This window comes from Nyctereutes procyonoides, unplaced genomic scaffold (genome assembly GCF_905146905.1).
Source record: "Nyctereutes procyonoides isolate TBG_1078 unplaced genomic scaffold, NYPRO_anot_genome, whole genome shotgun sequence".
NCBI lineage: Eukaryota > Metazoa > Chordata > Mammalia > Carnivora > Canidae > Nyctereutes > Nyctereutes procyonoides.
The window spans coordinates 21250588-21273525 of record NW_026575142.1 but is presented as its reverse complement, the minus strand read 5'-3'; the positions used below and the strand labels follow the sequence as shown (position 1 = coordinate 21273525).

At 36.7% G+C, this 22938-nt stretch overlaps 1 protein-coding gene across 8 annotated transcripts in view; it reads right to left on the bottom strand.

Moving 5' to 3' along the window:
• COBLL1 (cordon-bleu WH2 repeat protein like 1) overlaps positions 1-22938 on the bottom strand; it is a 157883-nt gene that overhangs the window by 60496 nt on the left and 74449 nt on the right. For all 8 annotated transcript variants that reach the window (XM_055307732.1, XM_055307729.1, XM_055307733.1 and 5 more), the window contains exon 3: positions 544-729. In XM_055307732.1, coding sequence (XP_055163707.1) covers positions 544-729 — 186 coding nt within the window. The remainder of the gene's footprint in view (positions 1-543; positions 730-22938) is intronic.

Here is a 22938-nt window from a genome sequence, read left to right as displayed (position 1 = left end):
TCTATTAAATGTATCCACATTATGAGTACTTTAATGAAATGATAAGCATTCAAAGAACTAAAAAAATCCTACTAGTTTTACAGATAAACTTACCTGTTTTGATACAAAAGAGAGTATGACATTTTAAAAGTAGTAACTTCTGCAAAATTAAATTCAGCAAGGCAGCTTAAAATGGAAGGAATAATTTGGAGAGGAAGGAAAGAATTTTCTTATATGCTATTGGCTTGCTTTGTAGGTTTGACGAACAAAATTAATACAACCAATGACTTTTCTTCTGGATAAGGCTTTTTTTTTAAGAAAACTTATTAAATAGGTAGTAAAAGGAAAAATAGTTCTAAATTTAAGAGTCACTTGACTGGGGTCATCGAATTCGTAGCATTGATACTAAAATATTAGAAAAAAATTATCACCTTTTAGCATATTTAACAGATAACTAAACTGATGAAGTATTTTGTCAAAGAAAAATAAATCAAAAAGTACATATACAACAGAAGGTATCAATGACAGAAGGGACCTACTGCTCTTTCATTTGCTCCATCATACCTGCCATGAACAGTAGTAGATTTGATAATATCCCCAGGTAGCACCACTGAGAGTTCAATGTCTTTATCTATCGTGTTTTCTTTCTGTTCCATGATGCAAGCAGAGGATTCTACAGTATCATCTGAAGAGGCATCAAGATGCTTGGTCTCAGCTGGAGGAGGTGGTGCCTTGGCTTTTGGTTTTCTCCTTAAATAAAAACAAGACACAGAAAATAAAATACATCTATTTTTAAAGTAACTTTCTAATATGATCTAATTTAATAAGAACACTGTGTGTACATATTTTCCACATCTAGAAAAAAATGCACCAAAATGTATATTGTTTAACATGTTAGAATTAAGGGGTTTTTTTCCCCTTTTTTAATTGGCATTTTCTTTTGTTTTTAATAATAGGACTCAATTATTTGGTAATAAAAAGAAACATAACAGATTTGATACCTCCATTAAGTTCAATTAATGTGTTTTTAAGCAAAAGTGTAATTTTTTTCTTTGATGAGATAAATCATAAAAATCCTTAATGTGTCAGGATGGAGATCAGTACCTCATTCCCACACCTCATATTGCTCTTGCCTAATGTGCCATTTATTCTATTTGTTTCCAGTCTAGTGCATTTGGCCTTTCTATCCAGATAACCCCTACCTACTCTTCAAACGCTTCAACATACAGAGTCTCTCCCTCTACAGCAAATACAAAAGATTCCATAGATGTAACTTTTTTTTCCCTTTTTTTTTTTTTTTTCCTGGGTACCAGTTTCATCTAACTCCTTGCAAGAAAGCAGCACGGTATATTTCCCATTGCACTTAGCAATGAACAATGAACTGTGGTTATTTAATACAATAGATTTCTGCTTCAGTGAAAAAAAATCTATAATTCTAAAAATAATTACTCTAATGCTTCAGTGTCACTAGGGAAACTCTTAACCTATTTATAACAGAAATAGGTAATAGACATCCTGAAAAAATTCACATGGGCCAATTCATTGACTTGGGTTGAAAAAATAAAAAAATATAAACTAACTACTAGTAATGACATACATATTTTTCTAAGTAATGCAAATTAAAGCTTTTGAAAATGTTGCCTATATGAAAAGCTAATTGCTTTTGGAAGAACAACTACTACTGCTTTCCAGAAATATATATATTTTAAATCCTCCCTCTCCCCATTTCCTACACAAAGCAAAAACCAAACAAGATAAAAGAGCTTCTTTGTAAGTAAATATGTAACAGCCACCCATTTAGTATTTTCAAAATTTAAGGTCTCATAAATCCAAGCACCTTTATGCACTTGGCAGCACAAAAAGCAGAAACAATATATAAACAACAACTATATATATTGTTATATATATATTATATATAGAGAAAAACATCTAATTTCAAAACGTTTTTAATATGTAGAAATTGACTACTCATGTATTCAACATACAATTATCCTGTAATAGACATTATGTAGCAGATTCAGCTAAACACTGGGGATTTAAAAATGGTAAGACCCAGCTCCTACCCCAAAACAGTTCAAACCCCCAACAGACTGGTAGATATAATATGAAATCATGATAAAGTTTGATGACTGCTCTAACGTAGGTACACATGGTACAGACGAAGCTCAAGGAAAGAGAAACTTTCCTAGGAACCCAGAAATGTTTTACAGATGGGAAACATGAGTTGATTTCAGGAGCATGAATAGAAACTCACAGGGAAAAAAAACAAGAAATAATTGATATTTCAGGCACAGGAAACCAAATGGAATATGAAAGAAACTGGTACTTCATAGAATTGAACAGTTTGGTAAAAATCCACAGAAAAGTCAAAGGAGGTAAGAAATCAGTGAATCATTTTTTTAAAAAAAAAAACTTTGATAAATAAGAGAATTCAGAAAAGCAGCTTAGTATATAAACACACTAATGTCAATGGCCTATACAAACGCAAAATTAGAGAGTATAATGGGGAAAAAAGCCTTCTTTTACAATAGCAGCAAAAATGGATCTTAAAAATTGTTACAATACATAGAACAAGAATTTTGCAAAATCTGTATGAAGGAAATCTTAAACACCAAATATTCACTTGGATCTCTCCCTTCAACTCCAGATTTGTAAATCCAACGCCTACTTGACATCTGGACTCAGATGACTAACTGGAATCTCCAACTCAATTTAACTTCTTCTTTTAAATCCTTTTCTCTCCAAGCCTTCCCATCTCTGTAAATCACAATTCTCCCAGTTGCTTGGGCCAAGAAAAAAAAAAAAAAAATCCCATCACACATAGAGCTGCAATCCACTGACAACTTCTGCTAGTTCCAGGTGATAGACCTGGATTCCACCAACAACCCTGTTCACCGAACACCTCTGTTCAAGCTCCTAGGGGATCCCTGGGTGGCCCAGCAGTTTAGCGCCTGCTTTTGGCCCAGGGTGCGATCCTGGAGTCTTAGGATCGAGTCCTGCGTCGGGCTCCCGGCATGGAGCCTGCTTCTCCCTCCACCTGTGTCTCTGCCTCTATGTCTATCATGAATAAATAAATAAATAAATCTTAAAAAATAAAAAAAAAAGCTGCTAAGCAGGCTCCCTGCTCCCAGCATTGCCACCTTACATTCTATTCTCAACATAGAGGCTGAAGTGATCCTCTTAAATTGTAAATCCAATGAGCACACTTCCTCTCATACCATCCAATGACTTCTGACTTCACCCAGAATAACATCTAGAGTCCTACAATTTGTCCTACCTTACCTCTGGTCTAACTTCCTCTCCCCCTGCATTCATGGCACTCTAATACTGTGACTTTTGCCCTTTCTTGAACACATCGAGAATAATTCCCCACACACTTTTTTTTTTAAACTCCTAGAACATTCCTGACTCAAGATGATAGGACCCCTAGTTCTCTGCTTTACTTTTTGCCTTTGGGCTTACCAGCAACTAACCTGTTTATCATGTCTCTTTCCATTAAAGAATAAACAATCACAGGACAATAGGGACTGCCCTGTGCCACACATATATGCAAGTGCATAGAATCTCTGGAACAGTGCCTGTCACAGAGCACTCATATCTACTGAATAAATACAGGGACTATTTCCCACAAAAGTAGAGGTACCTATCCATCTAACGGAAGGAAAAGTCCTCCATACCAAGGAAGAGAATGAATCTTTAGGTCAGAATTACCTGTTGGATTCTTAGATATCGATTATATATTATTTTTAAGAAGATGAGTACTGAAAAATAGATATTGGGTTTATTAGCAGGAAATAACTGGGAAATTTCAGGCTTTAAGAGTTTCATCAGGAAGGCTGAAGAGAAGCCCAACTGCCACAAGCAGGGAGGTGAAGCAGCAGGAGCTTGGTCCAGTGCAGGATTGGCTCTCAACAGTGGCAGTACAGGGGCACCTGGGTAGTTCAATGAAATGTCTGCCTTCTGCTCAAGTCATGACCCCAGGGTCCTGGGTTCCAGTCCCACATCAATGAGCTCCCTGCTCAGCAAGGAGTCTGCTTTATCTCCCATTGCTCCTCCCCCTGCTTGTGCTCTCACTCTCTCATGCTCTCTCAAGTAATAAATAAAATATTTTTAAAAAACAACAAAATACAGTGGCAGTACAGAGGTCTGACAAGCACCTCCTGCTGGGGCCATCTTCCTCTCAGCCCTGACTTTCATCATTCCAGGAACTTTCTCTTCTCCAAATGTGACTCATCTTGGTCTCCATTTGAAAGTGCTCCCCCGCCCCCAACCTCTCAACCTTTACACATATTATTTATCCTTCAACGTCCAGATTGAGTGACAATTCCTTGGGTCGTCTTTTCTCTCTACTGCACACCACAATGAACTCTGATTCAGAGTTTTAATGTTCTGTGTATATGTGACTTTTATTTCTTAAAGTACTTTGAGTCTGTGGATGAAAACTTATCTGAAATTACTAAAGATAAGCCAACTTAAAAGAAAAACAAAAAGCAGAACAAAGCACTAGTTGAAATATTATTTACACAGAACTTCAAGAACATTGTAGTGTTCCCTATTATTCAAATAATACAGTATTTGTGACCTTTGTTCATGATAATTGGAAACCATACTGGTCATCAAACCAAGATCTTTCTACAGTGAACTAGAAATCAAACTGGATAGATGCAATGTCCAAGTAATTAAATAATGGGCACACAGGAAAACATAAGTGTCATATAAAAGAGGAGTAACCTTAAAAATTCAGAGCAATGAGAGCATGAGGAAACTAGCTTTGAGGGGAGGGGGAAGGTATACACTTCAAAAAGAAGAGATATAGGACTCAGTTCTTGAAAGAAAAGTAGACTTCAGGCAAGCAGAACTGTAGGATCATTTCTATGTTGGTGGCCTATTGTGATCCATTTACATTAAATTTGAAAATGTGTCAGTTAAAGTTTGCTTACTACACAGTATCGTCTAGTGAGAATACTTGGTAGAGGCCTGGATTTGGTCTGAATCCTAAGAAGATTTTAGACTTTGTTAGCAGCCTTTTACTCAGGAACAAAATTTTTAAAATACCTTTTACCTACTCACATCTCTTCCAATGTTCGGGGGTTTTTTTTGTTTGTTTTTTGTTTTTTTTTTTTCTTCCAATGTTCTTAATTTTTTGACTGAGATGCTTTGGAGCACTAAAATTAAATGTCACCCAAAGCCAAAGGTATAGTTTAAATCAAAATTTATAACCTAATCCAGATGTAGGAAGTTCTGGTAATACCAAATATACATATATATGTATATATTTATATCTATATATATTTTTAACACATCAACATGCAATAACTGTAATTTACTGCTTAAGAATGCTATTTTTTTAAAAAAAATACTAGTTTTTATTAGTAGTTTAAAATCACAGTAAAGGTCATTGAAGTCCTTCCATCCCTTTCATCTTTTTTTTAGACTGTATTTGAGAGAGAAAAAGAGAGCGAGCGAGCAAGCATGGTAGGGATGGATGGGGCGAGGTACAGGGAGAGGAAGGAGGAGACTCCCTACTGAGCAAGTAGCCTGACACAGACAACACTGAGCTCAATCCCAGGACCCTGAGCCTGAGACCATGACCTGAGCCCAAGTCAGGCACTGACCCAACTGAGCCACCCAGGCACCCCACCCCTTTTTAAATAGGAAGTTTGAGCCAGTTTTCCTACCCAGGGGATTTTCAAATAAGCTCTTCTTCCCCAGTGGTCTAGTTAGACTATCAATTTTCACTCTATAGAGGCCATCGAGTCTTAAAAATAACAAGACATAACATCAAAAATGAATATGGTGAACTGAGTAGTATTATATACATCCATACTCTCATTTACAATAGATTTACATCTGAATACTTATTTCTGTTTGAAGCACATAATTTCCTTTTCCCTCCAACTTGAGGTATAATTGGTATGCAAAAAACTGCACATTATTAATGTATGCAATTTGGTAAGTCTGTACATATGAATACACTTGTGTTGCTATCACCACAATCAAGGTAATAAACATATATACCACCCCCCCTAAAATAATGCTTTATTCATTAAAATTATCTCAATATTATACTCAATTTTTATAATGAAAATAAAGGTACAATTTCACACTATGCGATAACATTTTTTTAAATATCAAAACATAATTTTAACATAGAATTCAATCGGTATCCTGCTATTGCTACTGATTGGTCTTTTTATCACTTGATTTACAAGCACTTCACAATCATGTGCCCCCCCCCTTTTTTTTAAGATTCATTTATTTATTTTAGAGACAAACATGGAGACATGGAGAGCATGAGTAGGGGAGAGACAGAGAGAAGGAGAAAGAGAATCTTAAGCAGGCCCCACCCCAGCTCAGAGCCCAAGTGGGGCTGGATCTCAGGACCCTGAGATCATGACCTGAGTCAAAACCAAAAATCTGCTGCTCAATCCACCTAGCCACCCACATGTCCCTCATGTGCCCATTGTAAACATTACTCCATCTCTGTCAATATTAATATCCTTAAAATAAATGAAAAGCAATAAATGAGCAGCACAGCAAAACAACGGAAATCTACTCAAATCCCTCTTTGAAAGAAAAAGAGCTTTAAATTATATAGGAAATATATGTACAATCCTTAAGAAGCTACTCAAGTCCAGTGGGACCTCATGTGTTTGCTATATTTATACAGTATTCCTGTAGATTCACTCAAGGAAGTACTATACAAAAATACAGCTCTAATATTAAAGACAAAAATATAAAAGTGGAATAGTCAGTCTTAAAACAATAGGCTTTTTACATATTATATTCTAATGACCAAAAAGAAACTGAACAGGGACGCCTGGGTGGCTCAGCAGTTGAGCGTCTGTCTTTGGCTCAGGGCATGATCCTGGAGACCAGGGATCGAGTCCCACATCGGGCTCCCTATACGGAGCCTACTTCTCCCTCTGCCTGTGTCTTTGCCTCTCTCTCTCTTTTTGTGTCTCTTATGAACAAATAAATAAAATCTTAAAAAAAAGAAAAGAAAGAAAACTGAACAGCCACCTTCTCTCAGTATAGGGGGCTACCAAACCTAAGATATATTATGGTAAGTATTGGGGAGGCAGCCATTCAAAATAACTAGCAATGTTTGGTGGCCCCTAAACCATGCATTTCAGCTATAAATTACAGACCAATTCCTCAAAGCAATGTCTTAGTGTCTCTCTCCAGGTTTACTGAAATAAAAGAATTATTTTATTTATTAAATATAAATCTGTTCCAATGGCAGACATAACATTGTGCTACACGTGTGAGGGAATGCAATTAAGAACAACAAAAGGCAGGGATCCCTGGGTGGCTCAGAGGTTTAGCGCCTGCCTTCAGCCCAGGGCGTGATCCTGGAGTCCTGGGATCGAGTCCCACATCAGGCTCCCTGTATGGGGCCTGCTTCTCCCTCTGCCTGTGTCTCTGCCTCTCTCTCTCTGTGCATCTGTCATGAATAAATAAAATCTTCAAAAAAAAAAAAAAGGTTCCTTTTCTTGATGAGCTTATATGAAATTAGAGTGACTATTGGAAAGTGGCTTTAAAAGAGAAGCAATAATGAAAGGCAACAAAGGGAGACCCAAAAAATTATACGACTCGTAACAGACATTTCTCTTGTCAAAGTCACCAATCACCTATGTGTGCAAATCTCACAATTACCTGAGTCCTCTCAGTTACATCTGAGTAAGTTCCTAAATTCCAGTAAGGAAACATTTCACAGCTGTGTGGCAATCATGCTGGGCATCCTTTTCCCTCAACTTCTTTGTGCAACAACACAATCTACTGTGGTCTTCTTCCTTCACTGTCACTCCTGGGTCACAAGGACCTCATCTCCCAGCCCAGGCTCCCTCCCTGCCTTTTCTCTTCTCCTCAGTAGAGGAGTGATCTTTTACATATGTAAATCTGATCACCTCGTATCTGATCTCTCACTGGCCTCCCAATGCACAGAGAATAAAACCCAAATTCCTGTCCTTGGCTTACAAGGATGAGCCATCCTAGTGGCTGTCAAGGTGCGATTTTAGAGCAGGAGAAGCAGCATCAAGGACCTTGTCAGAAATGCACATTTTCAGGCCCTACCTCAGACCTACATAAACAAACACTGCGGGGTAGAGCCCTGCAATTTGCATTTGGCAACTCCCAAGTGATTCTGATGCATGGGAGTCTGGGAAAGCATTGACCTAGCCTCTGCAGACCTCTGTGCTCCCCTCAGGTTACTCTGTTTCAACTCCCTGTGTAAATCCACTGGCATCTTTTCCGTTCCTCAAATAGACCAGACCCCTTCATCTCTGAGGACTTACACAGCTGCTCCCTCTATCCAAACTGCTTTTAACCATAGAACTTCAAATTGCCTGCCCCTGACCTCATTCAGACTGCAGATCAAATGTTTCCCCCGACAGAGGTATTCTCTGGCCGCACAAAAGAGGTGCCCACGCTGATCGTCAGCCATCTCTCGCTAGTCTTCACATAACTGTTTTGTCCTCATCACATTTAGCACTATCTGATATCATTCTGCTCATTCATGTATTCACTTGTTTATTATTTGATGTTAGCCTCCAGAATGAAAATTCCAGGACAGCTGGGACCTGGTCTGTCTCATTCGCTGAGAGCACATAGAGCGCTAAGTGCCACAAGGCAGGGTGGTCTATAAGCGTCGGCTGATTTAACTGAGGGAAGAAAAGAAGAAAAGTGGGAAGGTTATATCAATTCCATGAGTTCACAGGAGAATAAGAGCTTGATGGGTTGCTGAGAATCAACTATTTTGTGATCAGAGATATAAAAAGTTCAAAAAGACCAACACAGGTAAAAGTATTCAACCCTCTGGAAGATTCTAAATCATCTGCCTATTGGAGGGGGTGGGCTGGGGGGAACGGGATTAAGGAATAAATTGGCCCAGATTTAATTCTGGAGTGGAAGGAAACCTCCTTCGTTTTGCCCAGATGTTTGGTAACTTGCTGTGGGTCAGAACTCAAATGTCCTAACTATAGCTTCCCTTGACCAGTGAGGACCATGATTGATAGGAGGAAAGAATAACCTAATTTCACTTTTTAAGAATGGAACTCATCTTTCGGGTACATGTGGCATAATGTACTAAATAAAGAGGTAAGGGTATTCTTCACACCAGAGTAAGCACTTATTATAGGCTAGTGCCTTCACATCCCCAAAATGCCTCCAATGAACACAACAGAAAAAGCAAATAGTTTCATCCTATTTTATTACCATATCATCAACAACTCATTACCACTGAGTGCTGGCTCTGCTGGAAACTTCCCTAAGTGTTTTACATCTACTAACCCATCCTCACAGCACTGTGTAAGGTAAGTGTGCCCATTGTCATGTTCCAGATGAGAAAATTGATGTGCACGTGTTTCAAGAACTTAGCTATCAGCGCTGGAGTGAAGATCTAAACCCAAGCTGTTGGATTCCAAAGCAAGTGCTCTTAACTGTTATACTATGCCATCCCTTTGGGAGCTGAAACAGTCCTATAAATCAACAACAACAACAACAACAACAACAAAAATGAATGAGCAAAAGCCAAGTGGTAGAAAAGAAAAAAACTGAGCAGTTATTGAATATCTACTGCTAAGAACTGTGTAGGAGCCTTTTTTCTATATTTAATATTATGAGGCAGCTACCATTGCTATTTAATTGGGGTTTGCAGAGGTTAAGAAACTTGCTCCAAAGCACATAGAATATGGTACCAAATCCTCTCGATAACCTTAACAAGAGCCATCTAAATAATCTCTGGTATTTAAGCAAAAATGCAGATCCGAGATGTGCAAGTGCCCACTCACACCAACAGAGACTGCTACTTCCCCAGGTGGAGTTGTGGACACAAAGTACTGGGAATCAAAAAGCATGGGAGTGTCCTAAATGGGCTATTGTGTCACCTTAAATTAATCATTTCTCTGGTCCTTCATTCCTTCATTAACAAAATACAGGTATTGAACTAGATAGATGATCGCAGGTCCCTTTCCACATCTAAAATACAGAGATTTGTGCATAATGTTATTAAGAGATCAAAAATGGAAGCTCAGATAAAATATTTTACACCTGAGAACAGAGCACAGTGTCTGAGATAATTTACAAATAACATTTGGTTGAAAGAGTGCCATGGACAGAACCCCCCCATGCCCAGGGAACTCCTTCCTGTCCTGACAACACTCTGACCCTGGTCAGGAAAGGGTCTCTCTCCTCTGAGCTCATAGGAAATGGTTCCATTTCCAAGTGCCTTCCTCGGTCTTGGCATACACACTAGGAAAAAATGATGAACAGAGTGACAAACTCAAAAAAACAGTTTGAAAAGCCTCTGGTTTCAGTCTCCCACACTCAATGCTTTCACATTTCAACACTCAGAATACCAGGTACCTACTACAAGCCGTTCATCACTTAGGGTTTTTGTACCCACCGCACCTCAACTCAAATCTGATCAGAAATCCAAACAACTGAACTATATCCTGGGTTTCCATCACCCTAGATTTCTCTCCTTCTCCCCTTCAGAAAACACACACGAAGTGTACTGATTTCTATTATCTTAATTTCCACTTTCCTGTTCCAAGTATCATTTTATTTCCCTCCTTCCTTTTGCAGCCAGACTTCTAGAACTATGCTGGAAGTAGCCAAGTGGCTATTGAGCACTTGAAACATGACTAGCGTGGCTGAGGGGTTATACTTTTAGTTTGATTTCATTTATATTTTAAAACTGATACTTGATTCAGTTGTTGGAAAATATTTAAGTATATTTGGAACAACTCCAGTATTTGGATCTATTAACTATAAATGTTATGACAACTAAATACAGATCAAGCTCTTCTAATGAAAATATACCATCTGAGTGGAGATGTACTCTAAGTGTAAAATATACACATTTTAAAGGTTTACTACAAAAATATCAAATATCTATTAGTAATATTTATATATTGGTTACATATTAAATAATATTTCTATATACTATATTAAATGAAATATATTCCTCTGATACAGAGCCTGTAAGATGGCCCCCAGTAGCCCTGGCTCCTTGTGTAATCCCCTCTCACTGAATGTGGGTTAGATTTAGTGACTCAGGTTCAGTGAATAGAATGTAGCAAAGAATGTCACTTCTGAGATTAGGTTACCAAAAGACTGTGGTGCAAGTTTTAGGCACTCTCACTAGCTCTAAGAAAAGCCCGCTACCATGTTGTCAGCTTCCCTTTGTCTCTGGCCAACAGCTAAGGAGGACTTACAGCCTGCCAACAGCCTTGACTGTGAGCTTGAAAGTTGATCTCACCTCAGCAGAGACCAGTCCCAGCTGACATCTTGATTGAAGCCTCACCTCCTACCCAATAATCTAGAGAAGTACTGTTCTGTATAAACCCTATGCCTCAGGGTGCCTGGGTGGCTCAGTGGTTGAGCATCTGCCTTTGGCTCAGGTCGTGATCCCGGGGTCCTGGGAATGAGCCCCATATCGGGAGGGAGCCTGCTTCTCCCCCTGGCTCTCTCTGTCTCACATGAATAAATAAATAAAATCTTAAAAACAAAAAACAAACAAAAAAACCTATGCCTCACTTCCAGCATCAGGTAATCCGACATACACACTGTACTCAAAAGCACCCACTGCTCATGCCATGAACAGAGGGCATTCTCTTTGCAATCAACCAATGAAACTCCTCTCTTTGGATGCCTTGTCTTTCAAGAACCTTTCTTGTTTTACACATGGAAGTCCTTCCCACTTTAAAATCTTTCAGTATCTTGTTTATACTTATAGGACATATGTATAAATCCTTTTGTTCAATAAGTAGCTATGATTAGCCATCACACCTAACACACTATGTAGATGAAGTGGGGTAAATCCAAAGAGGTTTTCCCTTCTAGCACTAACAGTATGGTAGAAAGAATAAAGAGAAAGCCAAGTAACTACAGTAGAGGAATAAAGTACCCAGTACCCAAGGCTGCCTTGTGTCTTACAGTGTAGTTCTCAATGTATCTACTTTATCTGCCAGAAAAGTTTTTTGAAGCAGAAACCATGAATATATATTTTTTGTATTTTTGATTATCTTTTTCAGAGTATCCTTGATTATTTCTTACAGAATGAACTATTCAACTACAGTTTTCATTTGGTTTATTCGGGTTTTTTTTTTTTTTTTGTTTTTGTTTTGTTTGTTTGTTTTCATTATACCCCTCTCAAGTCTTCCTTTTTTTACCTTTTTAGGAACTTAGCAATTGTGTTAAGGAAGGTACAGGGACATAATAGAATCTCTTTGTTATACAAGGTCTTCCAGGATAAATCGGCATGGGTAAATGAACCTTTTGTGGCTTAGTTGTCATAAACTCAGAAAGACAAAGGTGTTTCCTTCTGTTTTAACCAAATATCCATTCCAATAGTGGAAATGATATTTCCAAAAGCTATTTCTAGTGAGGAAACATTTAATATCCACTATGGTAGGCAGCTAATGAAAAGCTAAATAACAATTTACACTCCCTACTCCCAGTCTACTTCTCACCAGGTGATTTCTGAGAAATTTCTTCAACATTCAATGATATCCAATAGCATTCTCAATACCCAAAGCCTGATTTCTACTCTTCATTTTGTTTATAAAACCACACAGTATATCACATTTTATAAAAGTTTGTAGGACAATAATTTACTTCTGTTTCTAATCCAAGCTCTTATTCAAACACACACACATACACATACTTGCAATCCTTGAGATCATAAATGCATAATCTGGCTTTCACCTTCTTTGGTTGGGGGGGTATCGGTGGTGTAGCAGGGGTAAAACAAAAATATCTAGCTCACTAGATACATAAAGTATAATCTCCCTGTGAAAATACTAAGATACTACATGTAGAAAAGCAAAAGAAACTACATATGTATAACCAAGAGGTACTGATAGAGTTCAAGATTTTGAAATAAGTCAGAGATTTTGGTTTGTGCTTAGGTCTGCACTTATTAGTGAGCTGGTCATTAATCTCTCTGGAACAATTTCTTCAATCACAAAACTGGACAGTTTATCCCACCTCACGGGATTGCTGAGAGGGTTAAATGGATAATGCATATTGTTTAGCTCAATGGTCCGCAAACTTGGCTTGTGGGGATTTTTTTAAATCTTCCCAAATGATTCTAAAGTGCAGCTAAGTCTGAGAACCACTAGTCTAGCATAATGGCTGGCTTTTAATAAATATTCAATTAGAGTTAATGATTATACCTTCATAAGAACTTTGTATATACTGAAACATTGCCTAAAGGTTGCTACTTAGGTCAATCCATTTTGTATAAATTTAGGAAGGTCTCAGAATCACTGAATATATAAATCTTAAAAGGAGTCCAAAAGTTTTGTAATAAGTTTTCCAAATCTAAATCTCCATAATATTTTTGCTTCCTTTTACCAAATAAGGAAATTCCTTATAAAAGGAAAACATAAATTTCCCTTGATATTTTCACTCAGGTCTAATTTAATACAGAAAAATGTACAGATACAAGTGAATGCATTCTGACTCATAATACACATTCAAGGAACTACCACACAAAGACATAATTTAGAAAAATGTATCTATAAATTTAAAATTAAATGTTTAAATTTCTCATCTGTTCCACAATTGTGGCTGCAACTTCAGTTTGTCTCTGGGCTTTTCTAAATATCTTATGGGGAGGTTTATTTTTTATGTAAAGTTAAGAAAGTCAAACATCAACAAGAGGTAGGATAAGGAAAGCCTCCAGTAGAGATGTGCTTATCAAAGGAAGAGATAAAAAATTCATCAAAACAAATGAGCAAAGTTAAAAAACAGACCTAAAAGCAGTATCAACAATGAGTCACAAGACAGTCAACAACATTTATTGGGCACCCACTGTGTGTTCAGTGCTATAGAAAGAAACTAGGTAGATTAAAGAAATACCAGGAAGTCCTCAGATACCAGTAACTTAAAAACGAAATAAGTCCAACCAAGCAATTTGAAAGATAACCTAAGAGGACCTCATACACACACACACACACACACACAAAAACAAAACAAAACAAAACAAAAAAACCCACTAAATTAACTGAATGCCTATCTAGCTCCAGAAACTAAATTTATTTAGCAAATAATTTCTCTCAAAACAAATTGAAATTCTAAAACCATACCCCAGTGCTCACTTGCTGCTCCATTTACTCTATGCATAGATAGCCCTCTGCCTAGTAAGTGATAAATGTTAGGAGAAACTGGGCTCAGCATTGTCTACTAAAGGCTTCCTTTGAACTTTGTAATTGTTGCCTTGCAGGCAATGTATATGGGACACCCAATCCAGTTTATGAAAATTAGTCTGGAAAGGTAAGAAAATTGCGATTAACAAGAACTGGGGATAGAGAACTAAGCAACACTTCTTGGACCTTCTTTTTATTTCCCGCATAAAAGTTTAAAAAGCCCTATATAGTTCCACTTTCTAAAAAGAGGTTAAATATTTAAAATTTTTTAAAGAGAGGCTGATTAAATTTAACGCAAAAAAAGTATCCATAGATTGTTTTGTCGTATTATATGCTCTAAGACGATAAAATAATAAAGAAATTTCCACCCCTAAATGGAATTAAAGAGTCCTTAGTTGCAACCAAAATGTCCTTCAATAGGTGAATGAACAAATAAAATATGGTACATCTGAAATATTATTCATCACTAAAAAGAAATGAAGTCTCAAGCTGTGAAAAAAAACCTTGGAGGACCCTTAAATGTTTATTCCAACTGCAAGAAACCAGTCTGAAAAGGCTACATTGTATGACATTCTGGCACAACTACAGAGATAATAAAAAGTTAAGTGTTTGTCAGGAATTACGGGGTGGAGGGGTGGAGTTGGAGATGAATAGAGGAAGCACAGAGTTTTTTTGGAACAGTGAAAATACTCTATGATATTATAATGAAGAATACATGTCATTATATGTTTGTCCAAACCTATTTGTCCAAACCTATAGAATGCATAGCATCAAGAGCGATCCCCAAAATAAATTACGGATTTTAAATAATTATGAGGTCTCAGGGTAGGTTTATCACTTGTGACAAAGGCACCACTCTGGTGGTAAATGTTAATAATGGTGGGGCGGGGGGAGGGTGCATATAGAAAATCTATGTACCTTCTGCTCAATTGTGCTGTGAACCTAAAACTGCTGTAAAAAAAAAAAATTAAGTCTTTTAAAGAAAGTTCTTAGTTGGACTATTTTGGACTATTTTTCCAATTTTCTAAAGCTATAGAACTAAAACATTAAATGTGGATATTATAATTATTAAAATATATGTACTTACATATAATACTTAGTGGGAATGTATATGTTAACCAAGCAAGCACACAAATAATATATTACTCATAAAATGAAATCAAAAGTTGCCTTCAAGTCACAATTTCAATGATCTTCTCTCAAATACAGGAGTAACTCAGAGATATTGTGGGTTTGATTCTAGACCACCACAATAAAGCAGAAAATGCAATAAAGTGAGTTAATTTTTTTCATTTCTCAGTGCACATAAAAGTTTTATTTAAGCTATATGATAGTCAAAGTGTGTAATAAATCACATTGTCTAAAAACCAGTGTATACACATTAATTAAAAGACACTGTTTTGCAAGACTTTCTCAAGAAACAAGAAAAGTCTCAAATATACAACCTAACCTTACACCTAAAGGAGCAGGAGAAAGAACAGCAAATAAAGCCTAGACCAAGCAAGAGAAGAGAAATAATAAAGATTAGAGCAGAAATCAATGAAATAGAAACCAGAAAAACCGTAGAACACATCAACAAAACTAGGAGCTGGTTCTTTGGAAAACATAGTAAGACCAATAAACCCCTGGCCAGACTTACCAAAAAGAAAAGAGAAAGGATGCAAATAAAATTATGAATGAAAGCAGAGAGATTATAACCTGCACTAAAGAAATACAAACAGAGGCACCTGGGTGGCTCAGTGGTTGAGCATGTGCCTTCAGCCCAGGGCGTGATCCCAGGATCCTGGGATGGAGTCCCGCATTGGGCTCCCTGAAGGGAGCCTGTTTCTCTGCCTCTCTCTGTGTCTCTCATGAATAGATAAATAAAATCTTTAAAAAAATAAGGAAATACAAAAAATTATAAGAACATATTATGAGTAACTATATGTCAACAAATTAGGCAGTGTGGAAGAAGAAATGGAACTCCTAGAAATATATAACCTACCAAAACTGAAACAGAAAACCAGAACAGACCCAAAACCAGTAAGGAAGTTGAAGCAGTAATCAAAAATCTCCCGACTTACAAGGGGAGTTCTACCTAACAAAGAACTAATACCAGGATGCCTGGGGGTGCTCAGCAGTTGAGCGTCTGCCTTCAGCTCAGGTCATGATCATGTCAGGACAAATAATGAAAAAGTCTGAAATAATGCAAAATTACCAAAATGTGACACAGAGACACAAAATGAACAAATGCTGTTAGAAAAATGGTGGTCAGGAACACCTGAGTGGCTCAGTGGTTGAGCATCTGTCTGTCTTTGGCTCTGGGTATGATCCCGGAGTCCTGGGATCAAGTCCCACGTCGGGCTCCCTGTGGGGACCCTCGCTTCTCCTTCTGCCTGTGTCTCTGCCTCTCTGTGTGTTTCTCATGAATAAATAAAAAATAAAATCTTTGAAGAAAAAGAAAAAGAAAAATGGTGGTCAATGCAGGGTTGCCACAAACCTTCAATTTTTTTTTAAAGCAGTATCTATGAAGCATAATAAAGCAAAGTGCAATAAAACAATGTATGTATATTCTTTGGTAAATATTAAACAGCATTTAGTTATTAATCTCAGTTAAAGTTTTAAATCTTTGTTGGGGAGTGGTGTGTGTTAGAGTAAACCATATTCAAACAAAACCTTCACTGTATACTGATAAAGAAAAGTCCTTGGAATGATCTTCCTAGTTAGAGGTTTTATCAAATACTGCCTAGAAAATCTACTTGGAAATAGTATCTCAAACTTTGGAAATATGAAAATCTAAAGTAGCACCTTATAAAAAAAATGACCTAATGCTAACCTAAATGTTAACTATAAACTTATAAAGTATTTATTAAAATACAGGAGAAAATATTTCAGACCAACAGGTAAAAGGTTCTTAGACATGACATCAAAGACACAATCCACAAAAGATTTTTTTTTAAATATTGAGAATTTTTTAAAAATTGAACTTTGGTTCTGTGAAAGACCCTGTTAAGAGGATGAAAAGACAAACCACAGAATAGAAGATATCTGCAAATCATATACCCAAGTGAGTTATATCCAGAAAATATAGAAAGCCCTCTAAACTCAACAGAAAGAAAACAATCCAATTATAAAATGGGCAAAAGCCCTTATACCAAAGAGGATATAAGAATGGCAAATATGCACATGAAAAGATGTTCAACATCATTTTCCATTAGGGAAGTGCAAATTAAAGCTGTGATGAGATACCACAATGCACCTAAATCGACAACTATTGACAACATCAAGTGCAGGCGAGAGCATGCAGAAACTGGATTTCTCACATGTGGCTGTATAACGTGATTGCAAAATGGTACAGCCACTTTCCAATGGGAAAGACGGGGCTATAATAGGAGGCTAAACACACACATCATATGACCCTGCAATCTACTCTTGGTATTTGCACGAGAGAAATGAAAACTTAGGATCATATAAAACCTGTATATGAATGTTTATGGCAACTGACTTTGTTTATTCATTCTCACACTGGAGGGCATTCGGGTTGTTTCTAGTTTGGGGTTATTAAACTGTGGACATCCAAATAATGGACTCCGCAATAAAAAGCAACAAAGTCTTGATATATTCACCATCTCAGATGATCTCAAAGGCATCGTGCAGAGTGAAAAAAGCCAGTCTCATAGGGTTATGTACTGTAAAGTTCTATTTATATAAAAGTCCTAAAGTGATAAACTGAAGGTCATAGAATACAGATCACTGACTGCCTGAGTTGGAGGCAAGGTATGACTACTAAGGGATGACACAAAGGAGCTCCTATGTAGTGATGCAACAGTTCTTTATTCTGATTGTGGGATCACACAAATCTATACTGTGTAGTAAAATGTCATAGAATTATAAATCAAGACAAGTAAATAACAGATAATACTAATAAAGAATCCATGTAAAAGCTAATGAAGTCCAAATAAGGTCTGTACCTGAGTTTGACTATATTATACACCAATGTCACTTCCCTGGTTTTAATAATGTATTATAGTTATGTAAGATATTATTGGGAGAAGCTTGGAGGAAGGCATAGGGAAACTGCATTGTTTTTGCAACTTTTAGCCAATCAGACTATTTAAAAAAAGTAGATTATCTAAGATAGTGATTCTCAAAATTTTGATAGACATTAGAATCATCTATGGAACTGGTTTCCAACAGATTTGCTTGAGTGGTCTCCACATTGTACCTACTTAAATAAAATTTGTACAGATGGTCCAGATGATATATACTGGTGATCTAGCATATTACACTTTGAAAACCACTGGGCTAAAATAAAGGCAAAGGTATTAGAAAAATGATGATCCCCACTAATACGTATTCTCGTGCTGTACTTATTTTTTTATAGTTTTATTTATTTATTCATGAGACCCACAGTGAGAGAGAAAGAGAGAGAGAGAGAGAGAGAATGAGAGAGGCAGGCAGAGACACAGGCAGAGGGAGAAGCAGGCTCGATGCAGGGAGCCCGGCCTGGGACTCGATCCCTGGACTCCAGGATCACACCCTGGGCTGAAGGCGGGCTAAACCGCTCAGTCACCCAGGCTGCCCCTGTTGTATTGTATTTAATGGCCAATTACTAAACAAGTCCTACCTACACAGACCCCAGACAGTCATAAACTAACTGAACTAAGAGGCTCTCACCTATAGACAGAGTAAAAGACATGCAAATGAAATTAATTCTTGATCTATTTTAAAAGCACAAATACTATTATTCATAACACAGAATGATATATCAATCTGATATATCAATCCAGAGGTGAAAATACTATTATAAGAGAAAAAAAATACATGCTATTAAAACAAAAGCATGTAGGGAAAACAAAGCCACAATATGAAATAAGAGCCACATTTTTAAATGTCCATTAAAGGTCCTTTACCTGCACTTCTATGTAAGAAAAGACTGTTGGCAAATCACACGCACATATAATAAGCATCAAGGCATTTGATTTAAAAGCTTCTTTTGTTAGGGGAAAAAAAAACATGAAAAGACCAACCTAGACATTATTCCATATGCAACATAATAAAAATTAAAATCCAATCTGTTAAGACATCATTCAATCATTCCCCTCTAAGAGGCCATTCACAGAGATTGGTAAGAGCAATACATTTCAAACCCCCAGGCCCTGCTTTTGCATTTGAGTGTCTGTCCTAAACAGCTACTAAGCTTCACCTTACCTCAAGGAGGAATGACATTTTCCCAATGTCTCCCCCCCTCCATCTTTTTATCAAAAAGAAATGCAGCAATAAAACAGAATAAATCAAGTCTTGGAACACCATTTCTGAAAGCCTGCTAATCTTTGATCTTAAAGAGTTGCTACCAATTCTTAAATACTAGCTCATCTGCTCTCAATTCTGGGGAAAATATTTTTTGGATGAAAAAAAATAATGGCATGTTCTAACTTATGCTATTTAGCTGTGCAATATAATAATTAGCAAACATAATAAGAAAAATCTAGAATGTGGATAGCCTACAGCTCGGTTTCCCTACGAATCAACAATGGGGGGGGGGGAAGATGGGGAAATAGGATTGGGACAAGAACTGATGTAGAACAGGAGATTTAAGTGCCATAAGCATCAAAGGAATGTGGAAAATTGAATCCAGTATGAACAAACTGATTGCTAGAGAAATCTGAATTAAAACGGAGTATTGGATATGTTAAATTTGCTAGATATAATATCACAGAAAGTATGTCTAAAAATAAAAGTCCCTATCACTCATACATATATAATAAAATAAAAATAAATAAATAATCATAAGTAAAATGACTTTCTTCAAAAGAGAAGAAGGGGGGGGGATCCCTGGGTGGCGCAGCGGTTTGACGCCTGCCTTTGGCCCAGGGCGCGATCCTGGAGACCCGGGATCGAATCCCACGTCGGGCTCCCGGTGCATGGAGCCTGCTTCTCCCTCTGCCTGTGTCTCTGCCACTCTCTCTTTCTCTGTGACTATCATAAATAAATAAAAATTTTTTAAAAAATTTAAAAAAAAAGAGAAGAAGGGGGAAGAGTAGAGGCAGGGAAGGAGATACCTAAAGCAAGATCATAAGGGGTTTCTGAAACTGGGTGAGGAGGTAATGAATACTCTCTCCTTTTGTGTTTTAAAAGTACTAATATAGAACCTCCCAAAAATCTTATGCCCAATGTAGAGGTGAACAAAACAATTGGAAAGAATTGGGAAACAAAGAAGAAATTGCTAAGGCTAATCAAAAATGCACATTTAGAATATATCTAGAAATCTAGAGCAAATATATATTGATATCCTAAATGAAGGTCACTTCTGCCTTTTGTATGCAAAATGAGGAGCTATGCTGGAAAGTGTGAAATTTCTTCCACTCTAACATTCTCAATAAATGCTTTAAATAAATGATCATCGTTTTTCTTTCTAATAACTGTGTCTTAGCCCTAACCCATCTGGAGCCCTAGGCTGCCACTAATCTACTGTCTCTCTCTATACTTGCCTTTTTGGATATTTCATATAAATGGAATCATAAAATATATGTCCTCTTTTCTCTGGCTTCTTTTACTGATCATAATACTTTTGAGGTTTGTCCATATGGTAGCATGTAACTGTACTTTACTACTTTTTATTACCTAATATCATCCCATTACAGGACTATACTACATTTTATTTATCCGTTCATTAATTGATGGACATTTGGGTTGTTTCTACTTTTTGGTTATTGTAAATAATGCTGCTATAAACATTCACAGGCAAGTCTTTGCACATACCCCTTTCTGGTATATCATTCTTGGTAAGACTTCACACAAAACTAATATAGCATGTTCCTAGTACTCAGTGTAATTCCTCCCAGATCCCTCCACACACAGGGAAATAATTTAAAGCCATGATTCCCCAGTTATTTGACATCACTGACATTTAAAAATACAACATCTTTATGAAAGACTAACAGATGTTCAAGAATTATTAGCCATACTTAACACTACACAAAACACAACCTCAGACACAAATTATCCAAGAAACATTTTATGATTCAAGCAGTTCAAGAATTGCTTTTCCAGTAAGCCATTCTTCTTTTGACTACAGATCAATGGGTTACTATAAATATAAAATGGGCAATAAATATAATGAATATAATTAAACGTCTTTGTTTAAAGGCAAGATATAAAGCAGCCATCAATGAGTAAACAAACACATCTAACAAAAAAGAGGTAATTGGTATAATGAAAAATACAACATAACTGCATTTACTTACTGGTTTCACTACCTAAATCCAGAGAGATGGGATTCCCTCATAAGTGTTGCTTATACAATAACATAGTTCAAAATTGTGCTTTTACACTCAGATGTAGAATTGCAGAAATGTTTTTATATTTTTCTTACGTATTTAATAAATTCATTTGGGGACAATTTTCTCTAAAGTTTTTATATGATAGGTATTGACGTTATTATATATAATATATATAAAAATAATAAGTGTTGACAAAGAAGATGCTTTGAGAATAATGATTTTGGAAAATGATCAAGAAGAAACACAAGTAGAGGAAAAACCTTCTGTATTTAATTAGAAGTTCATTGTTCATTTAAAACCGCCACTTAAAGACGTCTGGGTGGCTCAGCGGTTGAGCATCTGTCTTTGGCTCAGGGAGTGATCCCATGTCAAGGGATCAAGTCCCACATCAGGCTCCCTGAAAGGAGCTGGCTTCTCCCTCTATGTCTCTGCCACTCTCTCATGAATAAATAAATGAATAAATCTTTTTTAAAAAAGCCACTTAAGTGAGAAATCAAAAGTTCAAGTAAACCTTAAGCATTGTGACTTAAAATACACAGATATAAATTCACTGATCTTTGATGTAGAATAAAAGCTTATCTTTGCAAATATACACACTGGTTGGATTTTCACCCCATTGGATCTTGCATAAATAGCACACAATGGCTTGCCTTCCACTTACAATTTTTTTTAAGTGAGCTAAGGATTTCAAGACACCTGCAAGCAACTTGAGTGCAAATTCCTTGATTTTTATCATTTTATTTTATTCTTTTCATGGTCTCTTTCACACTTAATTCAACAGTACATTTTTGATAAAATATAATAAGAGGTACCAGCAGGCAATCTAGAAAGTAGCCTACTGGCTCCAGGGGTTCATTGTGCCAAGCACAGCCATTTCAGCATGTTTTACCAAGGAGGTGGAATTCTTATTTGATCCTGTGAGGGTTCACTAAAGTTTAAGAGCTTCTACAATATTACTAGATATAGGATTGCTGGAGAACTTTGATCCATACACTGAGAAATCTAAGAAACTGTGGCCCCAAACTCATTTTTATACTTCATCCAAACACCTACAGTCTAAGCAAAAAACACATCAACTACCCCTGAATCGTGTAAGAAAGGTAGTAAAAATGAGCACACTGTGGATCAGATCACAGGTCAGAAATTATACTAATAATTTTCTCAATCGGGTAATAAGCTGTATTAAGATATAAATATATAAAGCACAACTCTCCAGAAACCATCATTTTTACCCTCTGTAGTAATAATTCCTTTTATCTGGGGAATGAATAATCTGGAACTATCCTATTTTTATTAATTAAATGCTTTAATAACTGTTTTCAATTCCAAAGTAAATAAAATAAAAAGTTAAAACCTAGAAATAAAATCTTGCATGTGCCATCAGAACTGAAAAATCACAATGTAATTGAAAATCAAATATTTACTAACAAAAAAAAAGGTCTCGGGATCCCTGGGTGGCGCAGCGGTTTGGCGCCTGCCTTTGGCCCAGGGCGCGATCCTGGAGACCCGGGATCGAGTCCCACGTCAGGCTCCCGGTGCAT